The 15,030-nt window shown below is 40.0% G+C and overlaps 2 protein-coding genes across 5 annotated transcripts; one reads left to right on the forward strand and one right to left on the reverse strand.

Moving 5' to 3' along the window:
- Positions 1-253: 253 nt before the first annotated feature.
- stpg1 (sperm-tail PG-rich repeat containing 1) lies at positions 254-3,402 on the reverse strand (the record flags this gene model as incomplete). Its single annotated transcript, XM_079176227.1, has 8 exons — positions 254-327; positions 1,743-1,933; positions 2,027-2,195; positions 2,293-2,401; positions 2,487-2,666; positions 2,981-3,082; positions 3,164-3,288; positions 3,369-3,402. 8 exons carry the CDS (start codon positions 3,400-3,402, stop codon positions 254-256), a joined length of 984 nt encoding a protein of 327 aa, XP_079032353.1.
- Positions 3,403-3,813: 411 nt separating this feature from the next.
- Positions 3,814-10,553, forward strand: meaf6 (MYST/Esa1-associated factor 6). 4 transcript variants are annotated; one of them, XM_079175983.1, is made up of 8 exons: positions 3,814-3,907; positions 4,649-4,764; positions 5,902-5,989; positions 6,094-6,139; positions 6,251-6,443; positions 9,203-9,232; positions 9,712-9,745; positions 10,042-10,553. In XM_079175983.1, the coding sequence occupies exons 1-8, from the start codon at positions 3,818-3,820 to the stop codon at positions 10,045-10,047; spliced, it is 603 nt and encodes a 200-aa protein (XP_079032109.1). In that variant the 5' UTR covers positions 3,814-3,817; the 3' UTR covers positions 10,048-10,553. The 4 variants fall into 4 exon arrangements, with proteins under 4 accessions (XP_079032109.1, XP_079032108.1, XP_079032111.1 ...); XM_079175982.1 differs by having other exon boundaries at positions 10,109-10,553; XM_079175985.1 differs by lacking the exon at positions 9,203-9,232.
- The last annotated feature ends 4,477 nt before the right edge of the window (positions 10,554-15,030 follow it).

Consider the following 15,030-nt stretch of genomic DNA (forward strand, 5'->3'; position numbering starts at 1 on the left):
TCATGGTTCATCTTCCAAAATATCTCGTACATCTCATCGGCCTAACATTGAAATAGAGACTAAATGGTTACAAACATTTCATATTTACCCTTTCCCCCCCCCAACAACTATTAAAAAAGAAATGTCAACGATACATGAACCCCTGTACATTCTATCACAGAGACACATACCGTGCGTGGAAGCATTTTTTAATACAGATAGTTCATGTGTGTGAGTATTGTACATATCTGCAGTGCAGGTTTCCCTGAAAGCTTTATACGGGAAGCCAGACTCTGGAGTCATTGTAGAAGAAGGACTGCTTCTGTGGAATCTGTGGATCATAGAAACCTGGACAAAAAGAGAGAAAGCATAACTTAATGCCTAACTTAATCATATCAAACAGCTAAGACTACACACGTGTCTTTCACCAACAGCCAGAGAACGTGATGTCAGACAAATGGGCAACCTGAGCGACTCCCACCAAAGAAGAAATTGTGCATGATTTCTAATTTTGCCTGGAACTTTAAGATCAAGTTGACCTTTATATAATAGGACAGCGACCAGTTGCAGGGGAGTCGCTCTTCTCTCTTGCTCCAGGCGATAAGAGACAGAGATGAATGTTCAATGAGCGAGAGCTCTGGTCTCCTGCTAAAATCCCCTGAAGCCCATGAGGGGCATTCCTTCTTTAAATGTGTCACAGCTTGAAGTAGGTGGTGAAATTACCCATTCAGCTCCAGGCCAAAAAGAACGCATTTTTTAGTGCTGCTTGTGTCAATCTCCTTCTCTAGGTCCCGTCTTAGCTCAGAAAAATGTATGTATTGCACATTCTCTTTTTTGGGTGGATAACCATGGCTATTTAAAAAAAAAAACATTTGATGTGAATAGAACAGTAATCCAGTTTATCAGCGACATAATCTGTGAGGTTGTGGGCTTAACACATACACTGTAACACATCATCATAACCGATAAATAACAGGTGAAAGTGCGACAACAAAACCTACCTCCAGTCAACCCTCACTAAACTTTCTGACTGTATGTGTCGACTATTTACAAAAGCATCACAATAAATAAACAAAGGCAAACATTGGCATTTTTTCCAGAATCTCCCCTGACTTGATAAAGTTGACCTTAATAAGTGCATGTGTCTTAACCAACAAATAACAACAAAGTCTACATCTTAGCACGATAGATCATGTTGCTCATAATAAATTTAATAAAAAGGCAGCTTCGAGGAGTTACTTTATGGTAAAATCTTGTCATTCAAATTGTATCTGCTCCTACTTTTCCTCAACCTGCCTCATTTACATATACTTAAGTCAGCAGTTTCCTACATTTCCCACTAAATTTCAGCAGCTCTCAGAGTAGGGATGCAAATTGGATGCAAATTTAAAGCTGTACAAATTAGCATGTGACTACAAGGAGCAAATTAGTGCATGAAAATGATGGCATTTCACACCCCAACCACCTCACTGCAGAAGTCAGTATCTCAGCTTATGTAGCACATATAATTGTGTATGAAATGTATGTAATGATTAATCTACAAAGAAAGCTTTTCTTTGGATAGATACCACAACCTGGTGGTTATTGTTCACTGTGTTTTAGAGAGACAAAACTGCACAGGAAATATCCTGACAGCACATCCCCTGCATGTGTCTAGTTAATCACAGAAACAAGAATATACTTAAATGCCAACAGCCAATCATTTCTTGTAAAATACATAGAATTCATGTTTTATGTCGTGGACTTGCTTTTTTAGGCAATACCTGGATCTGGCATCATGTCGGCCTGTGAGTTTTGGGGTATCCTTTCAGATCTGGATGCAAATGAAGCTGTGGGCATGGGATGCTTAGACAGGCCATTAGAATCCGTGATGTCATAGTGCCCAGGGCCTGGCCAGGGGGGGTCCTTGGGCACAATCTTAGCAGGCGTTGATATTGCCAAATAGAATCCCCTCCTACAAACACAGGATTTACATTTTCAGACAATCGAAAAGGAATACCTGGGGGGAAAACATAACCAAAGCGATACATATTATGTGTTTACTTACGGCAGGACGGCCCTCTTCACCAGTGCAGGGGTCTGATGGGGACTGTAGGCTCCTGGGCCTGGTACGCGGTGGTCAATCAGAGGAGGGATTCTCTGAGTTTTTGATTTGAAGGGGAACGAGACTGCCTTGGAGTCGTTCTGCATAAAGTGGCCATTCACCTCATAGTGGCCTTTAACATATTTAGGATGCAAGATTAAGATACATCAAATTCATACATTACAATGACATTATACTTGACTTTTCATAGAGAACTTAGAGGTAATTACATGGCGATGGCACATCTTTGTTTGGGTGAAAAGTGTCGCGTCCAGTTTTTGACAGGAAATTTGATGTACCAACCACTGAGGAAAAGCTCTTTCTTCCATCACAACTGACCTGTCAATAAAAAAAAAGGCTGCACATTAACTACAGGATGCACAGCACAGTATTTAAAATGTACTTGCACAATCCACATACATACATCGTATTGATTCGGGGCTGGAGTTTCGTGCTTCGGACCATCCAGCTGCACAGCCACAGGCAACCTGAACACCCTGGAGACTCCAATGCTGAAGTCATTCTTCTTTATGAAGGTGCTCTGCAGGTTGTATGCATTTGGTCCTGGGAAGCCTCTCTGCGGGTCACTGGAAGCCCTGACAGTCTATTGGAGAGGATGATATTACAAATAATTCTCCATTTTGTAATAGCATATTTGGTGTATTGACAGGCAATCAGCTGAATCTAAACTTTAGTAGTCATGGAACACATTTTAGACCGTCATGTTGGGAAATAGGATTTATAGAAATTTACGTTAAATTAAGTTAACACTTAAATGAAGAACCTGTTTAGTAAAATATGAAGGGTTCAAATAAGTGTGACATTGTCTTTGACTTGACCTCCGTATCTTTATAATCCTGGCTACGGCCCTGCTGAGCATGCACCTGAAATCTGTGTGCCTGACTTGGGGAGCCTGACCTTGGATGCAACAAAACCTGTGGTGCCTTTCTTTGAGAAAGAAGGACTTTCGACTTCAGCGCTGGACATTAATCCATAGCTGCCTGGTCCTGGATTTTCATTCTGAAACAAACACACATCATCGTGTTTATATTGCGTTGTTTGTTGGCTAATACTTTATAGTGATGTTGGGTGAGTCCCTACCAGACAGACTTGTAAAGGGAATCTCCTAGTTTGAGATAAAAAACCCTTCTTTTCTTTATTTGATATCACCACACATTGGTATTTTGTTGGAATTGAGGGTGAAGCGGTGTAGGCCGGATCTCCATCTGCATTTAAATTAAAAAAAAGAATTATGAGAGAGTATTCCTTAGCTAAAAAATGAAATAAAGTTTTCACTTAGACTCACGTTCATTAACGTTGAATCCTCGGTTCTTGGCCATGCTTCAGTTGGTTATCACGTAGAAAGTCAGTAAATCTGTTCTTATTGAAGTTACCTAAAAACTCACATTTATCGTTGTTATGGATCTCCATCTGCATTTAAATAAAAAAAAGAATTATGAGAGAGTATTCCTTAGCTAAAAAATGAAATAAAGTTTTCACTTAGACTCACGTTCATTAACGTTGAATCCTCGGTTGTTGGCCATGCTTCAGTTGGTTATCACGTAGAAAGTCAGTAAATCTGTTCTTATTGAAGTTACCTAAAAACTCACATTTATCGTTGTTATGGAAACGTAAAACAGAGCGTGTTTTCCGCTGACGCGGTCTTTTGGCGCCATCTGTCGGTCATACGGTCGTCCAGCAGGCGCTTTATACCAACCCGCCTCTGTTTTGTTTCGACAGTTAGCTCTATCCATCATGGCGATGCATGCGAAGGCGACTCCACCACAGATCCCGGACACCCGCCGGGAGCTCGCAGAGCTGGTGAAGAGGAAACAAGAACTCGCTGTGAGTCCACGTTACCGCTATTCCCTCAAAGATGAATGCTGCTTTAAATGTGTTTTTTTACCATGTAGAAATACAGGTAACTCTTAACTTTAATCTCAGCGGTTGCTAGCTGAGGCCTTGCTAACTGCTAAGCTAATGCCATTAGCTATCTCTGGACCGTTCATCAGAGTAGTGCTAGTAGCTCTTGCTAACTTGGCTAGCTAGCTAACGTTACCGTTAAGACAATAATGTAGGGAGCGTAGCGTTACTAACTGTTGTCCACCCGTCACACGTGGACTATTGTGGGAATATTTAGTTACACTCAAGTGTTGCTATTTAAGAAAAAATACATTTTATTTGAAAATAATACCGTTTATACTGCAGCGAATATGCTAACTAGTTAGCATAGCTTCAATTTAGCCGCCGCCCGGTTGGCAAAGTTCTCGCGATACGTTAGTTTTATGGGCGCACTGTACACCTATAGTTACGTTAGGCTAGTGTTCATTTAACAACACAGGGAACATGCATGGTGACAACACAAGTCATGCAGAAACAAGAGTAGTGAGTAAACTACTAATTGTAGCAGTCAGACTTTTCTCACCCGGCATCTTTACTCTGCTTGCAGTTCAGATAACTCCCCTATGTCTGGATCCTTGATATAAAATCAAGAGTCTGACAAACATTCTAACACATTTTTCTGATCATCTGTGCACAGTACCTACTCATTTCTCACAGTTAATTAAAGTTTTCATCTATTTCTAGGAGACACTGGTGAACTTAGAAAGACAAATATATGCATTTGAAGGCAGTTATCTAGAAGACACTCAGATGTATGGCAACATCATCAGAGGATGGGACCGATACCTCACCAACCAAAAGTAAGTATATCAGATACATTACTGTCGCACTGTCTGCATAAGTCGTCATGAAGTGTATATGTAGAAGAAAATAAGAAGAAATTTGTGAATTTTACAGCAATCACAATAGCCTCAAAATACACAAGTGTTTGTGTAATCGCTTTTCATTACTTAACTGGAAACCACATACATTTTCTCTTCAGCTTTGTTATAAAATGATCACTGTCTAAATGTCACAGAATGAATGAGCAGGTGGGAGGTGGGAACGTAGTGTTATCCCACTACTTCAAGGTCTTGTTCATGACATTTGTATGTGGAGACTAATTAATATATTTATCAATTGGACATTATAATTATTACGTGTGTGTGTGTGTGTGTGTGTGTGTGTGTGTGTGTGGATTCCAGTGGTGGCTGCCTCAGATTGTTTCATACTTGTGTGATCTGAACGTTTCCAATATCTCCAGGGTGTTGTGAAGTCCAAAAGTAAAAATGTATTGGAAAAATATTTCCAAAATTCACAACAAGTTTTTATCTAATGAAATATTCTATTTTAATCTTCTTTTTTTTTTTTTTTAGCATCTAGCCTTTCAAAAACAACAACATCACTGCGGTTAAACAACTGTCCTCCCGCTTGCTGCTGTGCACAAAGGGAGACGAGTTATAGAGCAGCTACACATTCAGAAACAAGATTCATATGCAGAGGGATGTGTGCAAATTTAATTTTAGCCACATTCAAATTGTCTATCGCAATCTAATTCATATCATAATGTGTCCTTTTGTTTTTAGTAGAGTCAGTGTGTGTTTATTTTGCCAGATTTGCTTGTGGAAAAACTAGATTAAACAGACGAGGACATTTTATTCAGCAGATGGTGAGCCGGTCGAGGAGCTCTGCGTCGTGTGTGTGTGTGTGTGTGTGTGTGTGTGTGTGTGTGTGTGTGTGTGTGTGTGTGTGTGTGTGTGTTTACAGCTGAGTTCCTTTCAGAGTTATTAAAGGAGCAGGCAAATGAGTATTGAAAACATTTCCATTCAGAATCAATGAATTCTCTGATCGGCCTTCATAGAGACCAGCGATCAAACCGTTCAGAATGAATATTAGCATATTGATCGGAGCACCCTTAATCAAAAGCACCTTTAACCATATTTCTGATATTCTCACAGGAACTCCAATAGTAAGACTGATAGAAGGAATAGGAAATTCAAGGAAGCCGAGCGTTTATTCAGCAAGTCATCCGTCACATCAGTTGCAGTAAGTTACTCTCTCATTGGACTTTTTCGCACAATACTTTAGCTACTCATTTGTGGCAAGACAAGAACTACTAATGCACTGCTCTCTCTGTTTTGATTTTTCAGGCGGTTTGTGCACTCGGTGGGATACCCGATCACATGAATGAAAAACGTGAGTCGTTTTTTTAAAAATCATTTTCTCAAGCCAAGCAGCCCGTTCCTCCGTCGTAGTCTTTGGCGTCTTTCTGACACTGAGTTTGTGCTGCCGTTTGGGTCCCGTCAGGTGAGGCGGGCAGCGGCACGGAAAGCGACGCCTCTCCAGATCTCCAGAACCAAGAGAACGAGCCCAGCCAGGAGGACACAGAGGATGTGGACTCAACGCTGCAGGACCTAAAGCCTCAGAAAGCTGCCTCCTCTTCCTCCTCAGGCAGCCATCACGGGAGCCACAAGAAGAGGAAGAACAAAAACAGACACAGGTACACAATGAAGATCCAAGCGTGTCCTCGTGCCGTTTGATCTCTGCGTCTGTTGCCTTCTGATTAATTGACATCCAATTTCAGAATTTCTTGACTAAGAATCTGAGTCTGTTAATAACCGATCAGTTTGCTTACATGCACACAAGAAACCAGGTTACTGGGAGAAAGAGGTTGATGTAAATCCATGTTTACAATACAGCAGGCCTCGTTAGGAGTTTATCGTTAACACTACTATTAAGAAAATGTTGTTTGTAGAGCGTTAACAGTGATTTTTACACCTGAGTCCCAGTATACACTCACAATATCTCTCAACAAATATAAAATTGCAGTGAAATCAATCGTCTTCCCAAGTGAGGTTTGTGAAGAACGCTGGTACCCGTCGGTGTCTCTCTTTTTGCCTCTGCTGATGTGAGTCACTGGTAGAAAGAGGAGCGCTGCTCTGTCTCAGCCAGCAGACACGTATACAAGAACAAACAAAAGCTAAACAGCTTGACAGAATATAGGCCGCTCTGGTTTTAGTTTGTCTGTAGCAGCTCGCTATTAGCTGAGCGAGCACTCTGCTTGTGTAAACATCGCGGCGATGGATGAGAGACTGCTGACAGAGCAGATCGATATACCGCGTTCCTGCTTGTTGAGCGGGTGTTTTGATAAAGTATTTGTCTTTTTACTCGCAAAGATTTCATCGAGCTCACAGGATCGAGCGTCGTCGCCGTAGTTACCTTCACTTCACCGTCTTTACCGTGGCCTTTCTGCTTCGCTCCTTGTTAGCTTGTGTTGTTGTGTGTAGTTGAAACAAGTTACACCAAAATGTCGTAGCTTCAATACTGTGGTCTATAATAGTTTAGTTTGATACTGGGTTTCGGGACCCGTCCCTAAGCAGGCCGGGTAAGATTTCCTCCCTACCGGATCTTATTTTGTTAACGTGGCGTAGTCATTTTTAAACGTCCTTTTGATGCAAAATGTTTCTCTCTGATTCAAATTCAGAGTGAATGTTATGTAGAAAGAAATCCAATAATAACCCGGTGACTTTAAGGACCTCCTGAAATGAAGCTATGTCTACTTGTGACCAGGGTTAAGCTCGACTGTTTGAATGAGTTCTTCACAAGACATTGAAATTCTAAAGCAACATTTGGATTCTGCACAGCTTTGTCTATTCATTGTGTATGAGTCAGGCCACACTAATATTATCAGGATTAAACTGTGTCGAATAGTTTTGGCTGCGTAGGATTGTGTACGAGTGACTCGTGTGATCCAAACATTTCCAACAACTCCAGAGCTTTGTAAATTCCCAAATTTGTTTAATAATCATTTGCTGTGAGCAGATCTAACACAGATTTTTCCTTAAATGGTAACAAAAAAACGTATATCATTTTGTGTAAGAGAAATATACCGTAGTGGCCGGAATATATGCTTATAAGACACTTATAAGGTAAAGTTTCCCGGTGACACTGTTAGTCCATGGATGAGTAAAAGTAAAGGCAATATCTGCTGTTGTGAAGATTTAAATCTAAGGTCTTCAAATGTAATATTTGTTCAAATGTAATTTGTAGGGAAAACAATATTATTTTCAGGACACTGTGGTATTTTCTTCTATGTCCTAGCTTTTGATTTTGGGAAACTTTCCTATTATGTGGAATCCAACTCTTAATAACTCAATTAAGAATTGGATTTGGACAACTTAAGAGCATGTAAACACACTGGTTGTTTATTGGTAAGTCTAGTTTTATTGATTTAAGTCAATGTCGTCCGTTGAACAAACTGTTCACTGATAGGTTTGTTAAGCAGAATTGTTGTTTGAATGATTACGGTGGCTGTGTGTCACCAACCTGCTCACTAGTGGTGTAACAGATCATAAAACTCACGGATCGGATCGGCACAAAAGAAAAAAGGGAGCAAATATAACTTTTAGGGATCCTTGATCACGATTTTATTTACAAGGCTTATTTATTTACAGACTATTATTTTTTTTGTCACGTCCCAAAAATCATTTAAACTCCTCCAAATTCAGAGTAAAAGATTGTAATTTTCTTGATCAAAACAAATCCTGTCATTAGTAGTTTTAACGACAGCTTAGAGTTTGTGTAAACAGCTCATAATTCATCTCTAATATCTATTTATGTTGTTGTGAAAACGTCTCCTTCAAACCACTGGTTTCATTCAAGTTTCTCGCCAACACTACATTTTACGAGATCACATGTGAACACATCATGATAACGTTATAATTTACCTGAACTCATTTTCACCAAACAGAGCCTGAACGCATCGTAATGTAACTGAACGGAGCCTTTCGAGACCGTTGCCAGCTCTCCTCCTGTCAATTTAAACACGGTTGTTTATAATGTAACATTATCAGCGATCAGCGACTAGAGAAGCTTAAATGCTGATGTCCTGAAAGCATATTTTACTGAATATTGGCGGATAACAATCATCAGTAAAACCTTTTTTTTTTTTCACACACTGATGGTTAACGTTGAACTGTAATTAATCCATGATTCACATACGTGCTGATCCGTACGGATCGTCAAAGGTCCGTTACACCACGACCACTTAATGTCAACCGGTTTTCCCTGACTCAGGCCTCACTGTTCTAACCACACATTAACACAGCAGGTGCTCCACCTAACGCACTGTGACGGAGTGGTTCTCTCACTCTGTAAAGTCCGGACTGCAGTGTTATGTAGACTGTAGGGCTGTAGAGGTGGGTGAATTAACAGTTGCTGCTCTCTTCCTTTCCCTAATGCCGCCCCCCACCCCCCCAGTCCTTCTGCCATGTTTGATTATGACTTCGAGTAAGTCTGAATTTTACTTCCTGCTCCTGTGGTCTTTACATCCTGCCTGCTGTGAACCCCGTCCTCTGCTCTCTGTCTGCTTCTGTTGACCTACACTTTGAGTTTAAAGCCTGCTAGTTATTCAGTCATACTGCATGTCCAACACTTCCATCATCTGAATGCAAATCAACATCCAGCACTCTGATCTCCATTAGCTTTTCGTGCTTGTTATTGGGGTATTGTCATATCTTTCCGACCCCAGAGTGTGCTTCCCCAGCTCCAGCAATTGAAGAAAACATTGCTGGTTTTGTCAGATGTTTGGCTGGCTTCAGATTTGTGCACGAACAAGAACAAACACACGGTCATTTAGTGTTCTTGTTATAAGCTTGCCTTTGGGCTTCTTCGTGGTATAGTAGTGGTATCGCTTCTTACCATAATTCCCTTCAAAACCAGGTTTATGATCAATGTATAATGCAGCTTTTCTTCGTCTTTTGTTGCAGATTTGACATGAAGGTTAACAAGAAACCACGAGCTGTAAGTTGAGTTCTATTTGTTTTGTTTGTACAGTAATACTGTTATTTGGTCAGAAACTGATGATTGTATTTATTAGCCACGCAACTGGCGATTATTTTCTAGATGAATTGTTTTGTCTCTACAATGTCAGAAAATAGTGAAAACGGCCGTTATAATCTAAAGCAGACCAAGATGGCTTCTTCAACTGTTTCCATTTTTGCTTAAAAATCAACTGTTCTGACTTAAACCATTATTACGTAATCAGACTAGTTGCTGATCCATTTTCTGGCAATCAATTAATCTACTTATCATTGCAGCTGTGACGGGGCTCGCTGCCTTCATTTCAATAACCGTTGCCGTTATTCGTCTCCTGTCGTCCTGCAGGACTATTCGACTTAGCAAAGACGACTGGAACACCTGGACACACATGAGGAGGACACCTGTAGAGAAACTCAAGCATTCTGGACTTCATGAACTTTGTATACCTTTTTTTTATTTTTTCTGTTGTCATATTTCAGCCTGTACTGCGTGTATTGCTTGCCCCCCCCCCCCCGTTACCTACCTTTGGTCAAGGTTACGATTTTAACCTGCCAAGTAGAAATATGGTGTTGCATGTTACTTGAGGCCTGACGAGGCCCACCGCTTGTAACACACCATTTTGTATAGTGTTAAAAAAAAAAAAGATTGTATTTATTAAGTGGTTAATTTCCCATTGTAAGAAAGTTATGTTTTTTGTTTTTTTTAAGCATCATATCATAGACGTATAACTCCTGAATAACCCGGATTCTTTTATTACATGGTTGTTTTGCAAAAAATAAAATCAAATACAAGTAAAGAATATGTTTTGGCAGTTTGTATAAAGACACGCTCACTCATCACAGCAGTTAAAGAATTACTGGATGTCGTGAAGCGGCTGGTAAGTCCCGGCTGTAATAACCCTAAATCTTTGTTTCTTCTGTCAATCACTGGCAGATGCGTGCCTGTGAAAAATCTAAATTGACCAATTGTTGGATGGAGTTCCCACACATATGGTCCATAAAAAAGTTGTGTTATGGGATAGTTTAGTCCAAATATAATCCGTGTTTACTGAGCTAATGTGGAGAATAGCCAGCACATTCTCTTCTGTCGGTTCTCAGTTTGTTTTATGAAATAATTACAAAGGTAAACACAGAGCACCAACTGTCGACAGCATCATGCTGTCTACACACTGGTCCCTGGGTTCTGTCATTCATAAGTTTAAGAATACACTGCTGTTTTAACAAACACATGGAAGTTTTATTTTTATAGTGTTTGGTGAACAAAAGTTTGTAAAAGTTAAAGCTTTTAACATTCGTCCGCATGAAGTATCCACATTTTTCACTAGGCTGCGCCAAAACACATAGAAGGCTGTACATCTGTAAATACCAAGGAAATACACAGCCAGGGAGAGTTTAATACAGATACTACTTATGATCTTACCTGTAGTGCCACTTATAGATCTAGAATGTGTTAGTGTGTCGGTGATGTCGGCCTTCTCTTGAATGCAGTGGGACTAAATGGCGATCGGCTTCCAGCTCGCCGTTAGCGCTGTCTTTTCTCTGCTTGGATGTTTCACAGCTCCCTTAGAGTAGCACGAAACTTGGAAGTAGTTGAATCTTGCAGTGACTGGCACATTAGTCACAACCGGTCCCAACGTATCACCACATGGAGGCATGGAGAGGAACCAGAGCTGCTGACAAACACGTATGATGGAGGGGCTGACTGGGAAGACTCCATCCCTGGAATGCACTCGTCGGTTTCAGGCTCCGTCCCAGAGTCACATTTCATCTGGTATGAATGTCACAGTGACTGTTTTTACTCCTCTAGCAGGCAACAAGCATTATGATGTTTTTTTTCTAGCCATATTGCAACATCTGTCGGATGTGTTGCAGTCCCATTTAGTAAAGACGTTTGTGTTCCCCAGACGAATGAATCCTGATAACGCAGAAGATCTCATACATTATGTCATCTGTTGATGATCCCCGTGCTTCTCCATTAGTGCCGCTGAGGTTTACTTGATTGTTCTATTTCAACATCTACCAAATGGTTTGGCCTAACATTTTTTTTATAGACATGGCTGGTTTCAAGCCAATCTTAAATACTTCATTCCCTTTTCAGCATCACCAAGAAGTTGAACTATTTGGCTTGCCCCTGTTAGCATTGGCAATAGTGAGCATGTCAACAAAGTGCACATTAATACTGTATTTGACCCTTTTCTCTACTCTGTGTGAATGTGTTTTCCCCCTCATGTAGCCTTCCCTTCTTTAACGAGGCTGGTGATTCATAACTTATGACAGTGCATTGCACATTTACGCAGGTTTGGAGACGCGCTGCACGTTTATCTCCCAGCGGTGTTCTTTCCTCGTCTCCTCGCGTGTCTCCTTCAGCCTTCCAGATATACTGCAGAGTGGGATTGAGACCAGGTCTCCAGTCGGCCCGTGACTCACTCACAAGTCACATTCAACGTCGCCAACTACGTAATGCAATCTGGTTGGAAACTCGCGCTCACACCAGAATACATTCCACACGTTTAACCTTGGGGTGTGTGAGTAATGAGGCGTGCATGTTCACTGTGTGTTTTCCACTTAACAGAAAATCTTTATTTCATTTCCTGTCACGTCAGGACAGGGGCGGAATTTTAGATTTAGATTGCGGGGGGGGGGGGGGGGGGGGGCACACCGCTATTAGTACAGGCACAAATCCTCAAAAGGACTTTAGTTTTTCAGATCCCCCTACCTGAATTAGAACAAAACATGAACATGTCTTTTCTTAACTTTGATGATGATGCTCGTAAAAAAAAAAAAATGTATACAGCAAATGACATTAAAAAGTAATGAAATTGATCCATGTATTGACCTCCCTTACTTTGGAGATGTTGTTAATTTTCACAATCTCATGTAATCATTACTATATGATTTAATTTAGTTCACATTTGCACTAGTAGTGCCCTGATATCTGGCCTACACCTCAGAACAACTCCTATTAACTATAAAACCGGTGCCTGAAGGCTCTTAAATACTTGTCATAGGTAAAAGAAAGTTATCTTTACTTAAGGTAATGCACGGAGCCGTTTATACTCTATGCGCTGTTCATTGTACTTTTCTCCAAAACGCCAGAAGGCTTACAAACAAAATGAAGACGAGTATAAACCGTAGACTGTAGGTGTAACCGGCAAAAAGCCATAAACCAACCTCCACAATGCCGGGGAGGGAGTGTAAATGTCTGTAAACTCATATCTCTTATTCATGGACTACTTTATTGACTTTGTACAAGCCCTGTAAAGAAACACAATGAAGTACCACATGCATTATAAAGAAACAAAGGTTGAATGTCCTGTAAACTATTTGGTTTGGCTGGCTAAACAAATACTCAAATGCAGATTTATACAGACGACCTGTTTCTAAAGCATCCAAAAAAACAAATTGACCTTCTTTGTATAATCCCTAGACATGTAAATGGTGCTTTTATCAGTGAACTATTTGTCACGTGATCGCGCTGCAGGTGCCAAGACACAAGTGTGTGTTATAAGTGTTATATTTGAATGACAGTGAGTCTATAATGTTTTTTTGGGGTTTCTGTCCTCCAGAAAATGCTGGACTAGCAGCTAGAGAACCACAGGAAGACTCATGAGGTGCAGCTCAGCAAACCACGAGACTAGATCTAAGATAAGCAGAGGATGACGATCTAATGCAGAGCAATGAAACACCAGTAAAGCTAAATATTGTCTTGATACTTTGATTATTGTTGCAGTAAGTATAGTATGCCATAAAAAATGTGTGCCATAAAAGTCATACAAATGTCTCATATAAATCTCAAAGTAAATGATGTCATTAAAAATGTCATTGTATAACATCTCACAAAAAAAGAAAGAAAAGAATAGTATGCCATAAAAGAGTCACAAAAAGTCATATGTAAGTCAAAGTATGTCATCAAATAATTTCATGGTATAAGTAAGTCATAAAAATGTCAAGTAAAAACAAAAAGTCATTATATAGTGCATCGTAAAAGGTCACCGGATAATGTGTCGAAAAGAGTAAAATAAAGTCATAGTATAGTGTGTCGTCAAATGTCAAAAGACGTTTTAGTACAGTATGTCGAGAAGGTCATAGTATACTGTTGACATTTTTTATTTTCAGAATAAGAATCAGAATCAGAACCGTTTATTGCCATGGTATGTTGAACCTACAAGGAATTTGACATGACGGGAAGGTGCTTAACATTTAACAATCAACAACAACAACAACAATCAGTGCAAGTAGAAACAAAATAATATTAATATTGGGATATAAAATAAAGTAAGATATAAAATAAAGTGAAACATAGAATAAGGATGAAATATAAAATAAAGTGCACAAACGAACCGATAACAGGACTATAAACAACGAACAGATAACAGGACTATAAACAAGATGTGTAGTGTAAAAGTGTCAAGTGAAATACGGATCGAAGGGATGCAGGGGAGTGAACGGTTTAAAGTTGCAGTGTAGTATGTCATAAATGTAATTAAAAAGTCGTAGTATAGTGTGTCAAATACAGGCAGTATATGTCAGAAAAAGGAGAAAAAAGTCAGAATATGTCGAGTAAATTCTCCAATACTCCTGTCATGCTGAATATTGTCATTAATAATATCAGCTCTAGATCCAAATGGCCATTGGTGAGACTGTTTTTTAAAAGACAGAAATGTCTGTTTTTGACTGATCCAGTCAACTTATTACCTGATGAATAATAACAAAAATGTAATAAAGCAGTCCAGCTGCAGTTTCCAAGGTCAAGAATGAACTTTTTGTTACAATATAAAAATATGCGAACATTGATATTTAAAATGACATACGCCATTTTATATTGCAGTTTTCCTTTTGTGAGGATAACAGCTTTGAAAGAATAAAAAGGAGCGACCAGGTCAAAAAGACTATGATAAAGTTTTCATTTCAAACATCCAAACAAAGAGTCTCCATGTGAACTGTAAATGGTCCTCATCATTCAAAAGGTAGAACAGGGTGAATCCCTTTAGAAACAGAGAATGCATTGAGTGAATGCCGGTTGATGCTACACACAGTCATCTAAGGACTTCAGGAAATGTGCAGAAAACAATACTGTAGAAGCTGCAGGGTCTAAAGCTCTCGCTCTTCTGTGGTCAGTCAGTCAGAGTAATGTCGTCTAATTGCTTTAACAGCCTCCCCCAGCAGGATCCAGCTGAGCCCAAGTCCCTGGCCAGTGAGCGGGATGACGTGAAATCCTAAATATTCACTAAGGAGCTTCGACCCCATCCCTCCTCCTCCTCCTCCTCC

Source organism: Pholis gunnellus, assembly GCF_910591455.1.
Source record: "Pholis gunnellus genome assembly, chromosome: 16".
Classification (NCBI taxonomy): domain Eukaryota; kingdom Metazoa; phylum Chordata; class Actinopteri; order Perciformes; family Pholidae; genus Pholis; species Pholis gunnellus.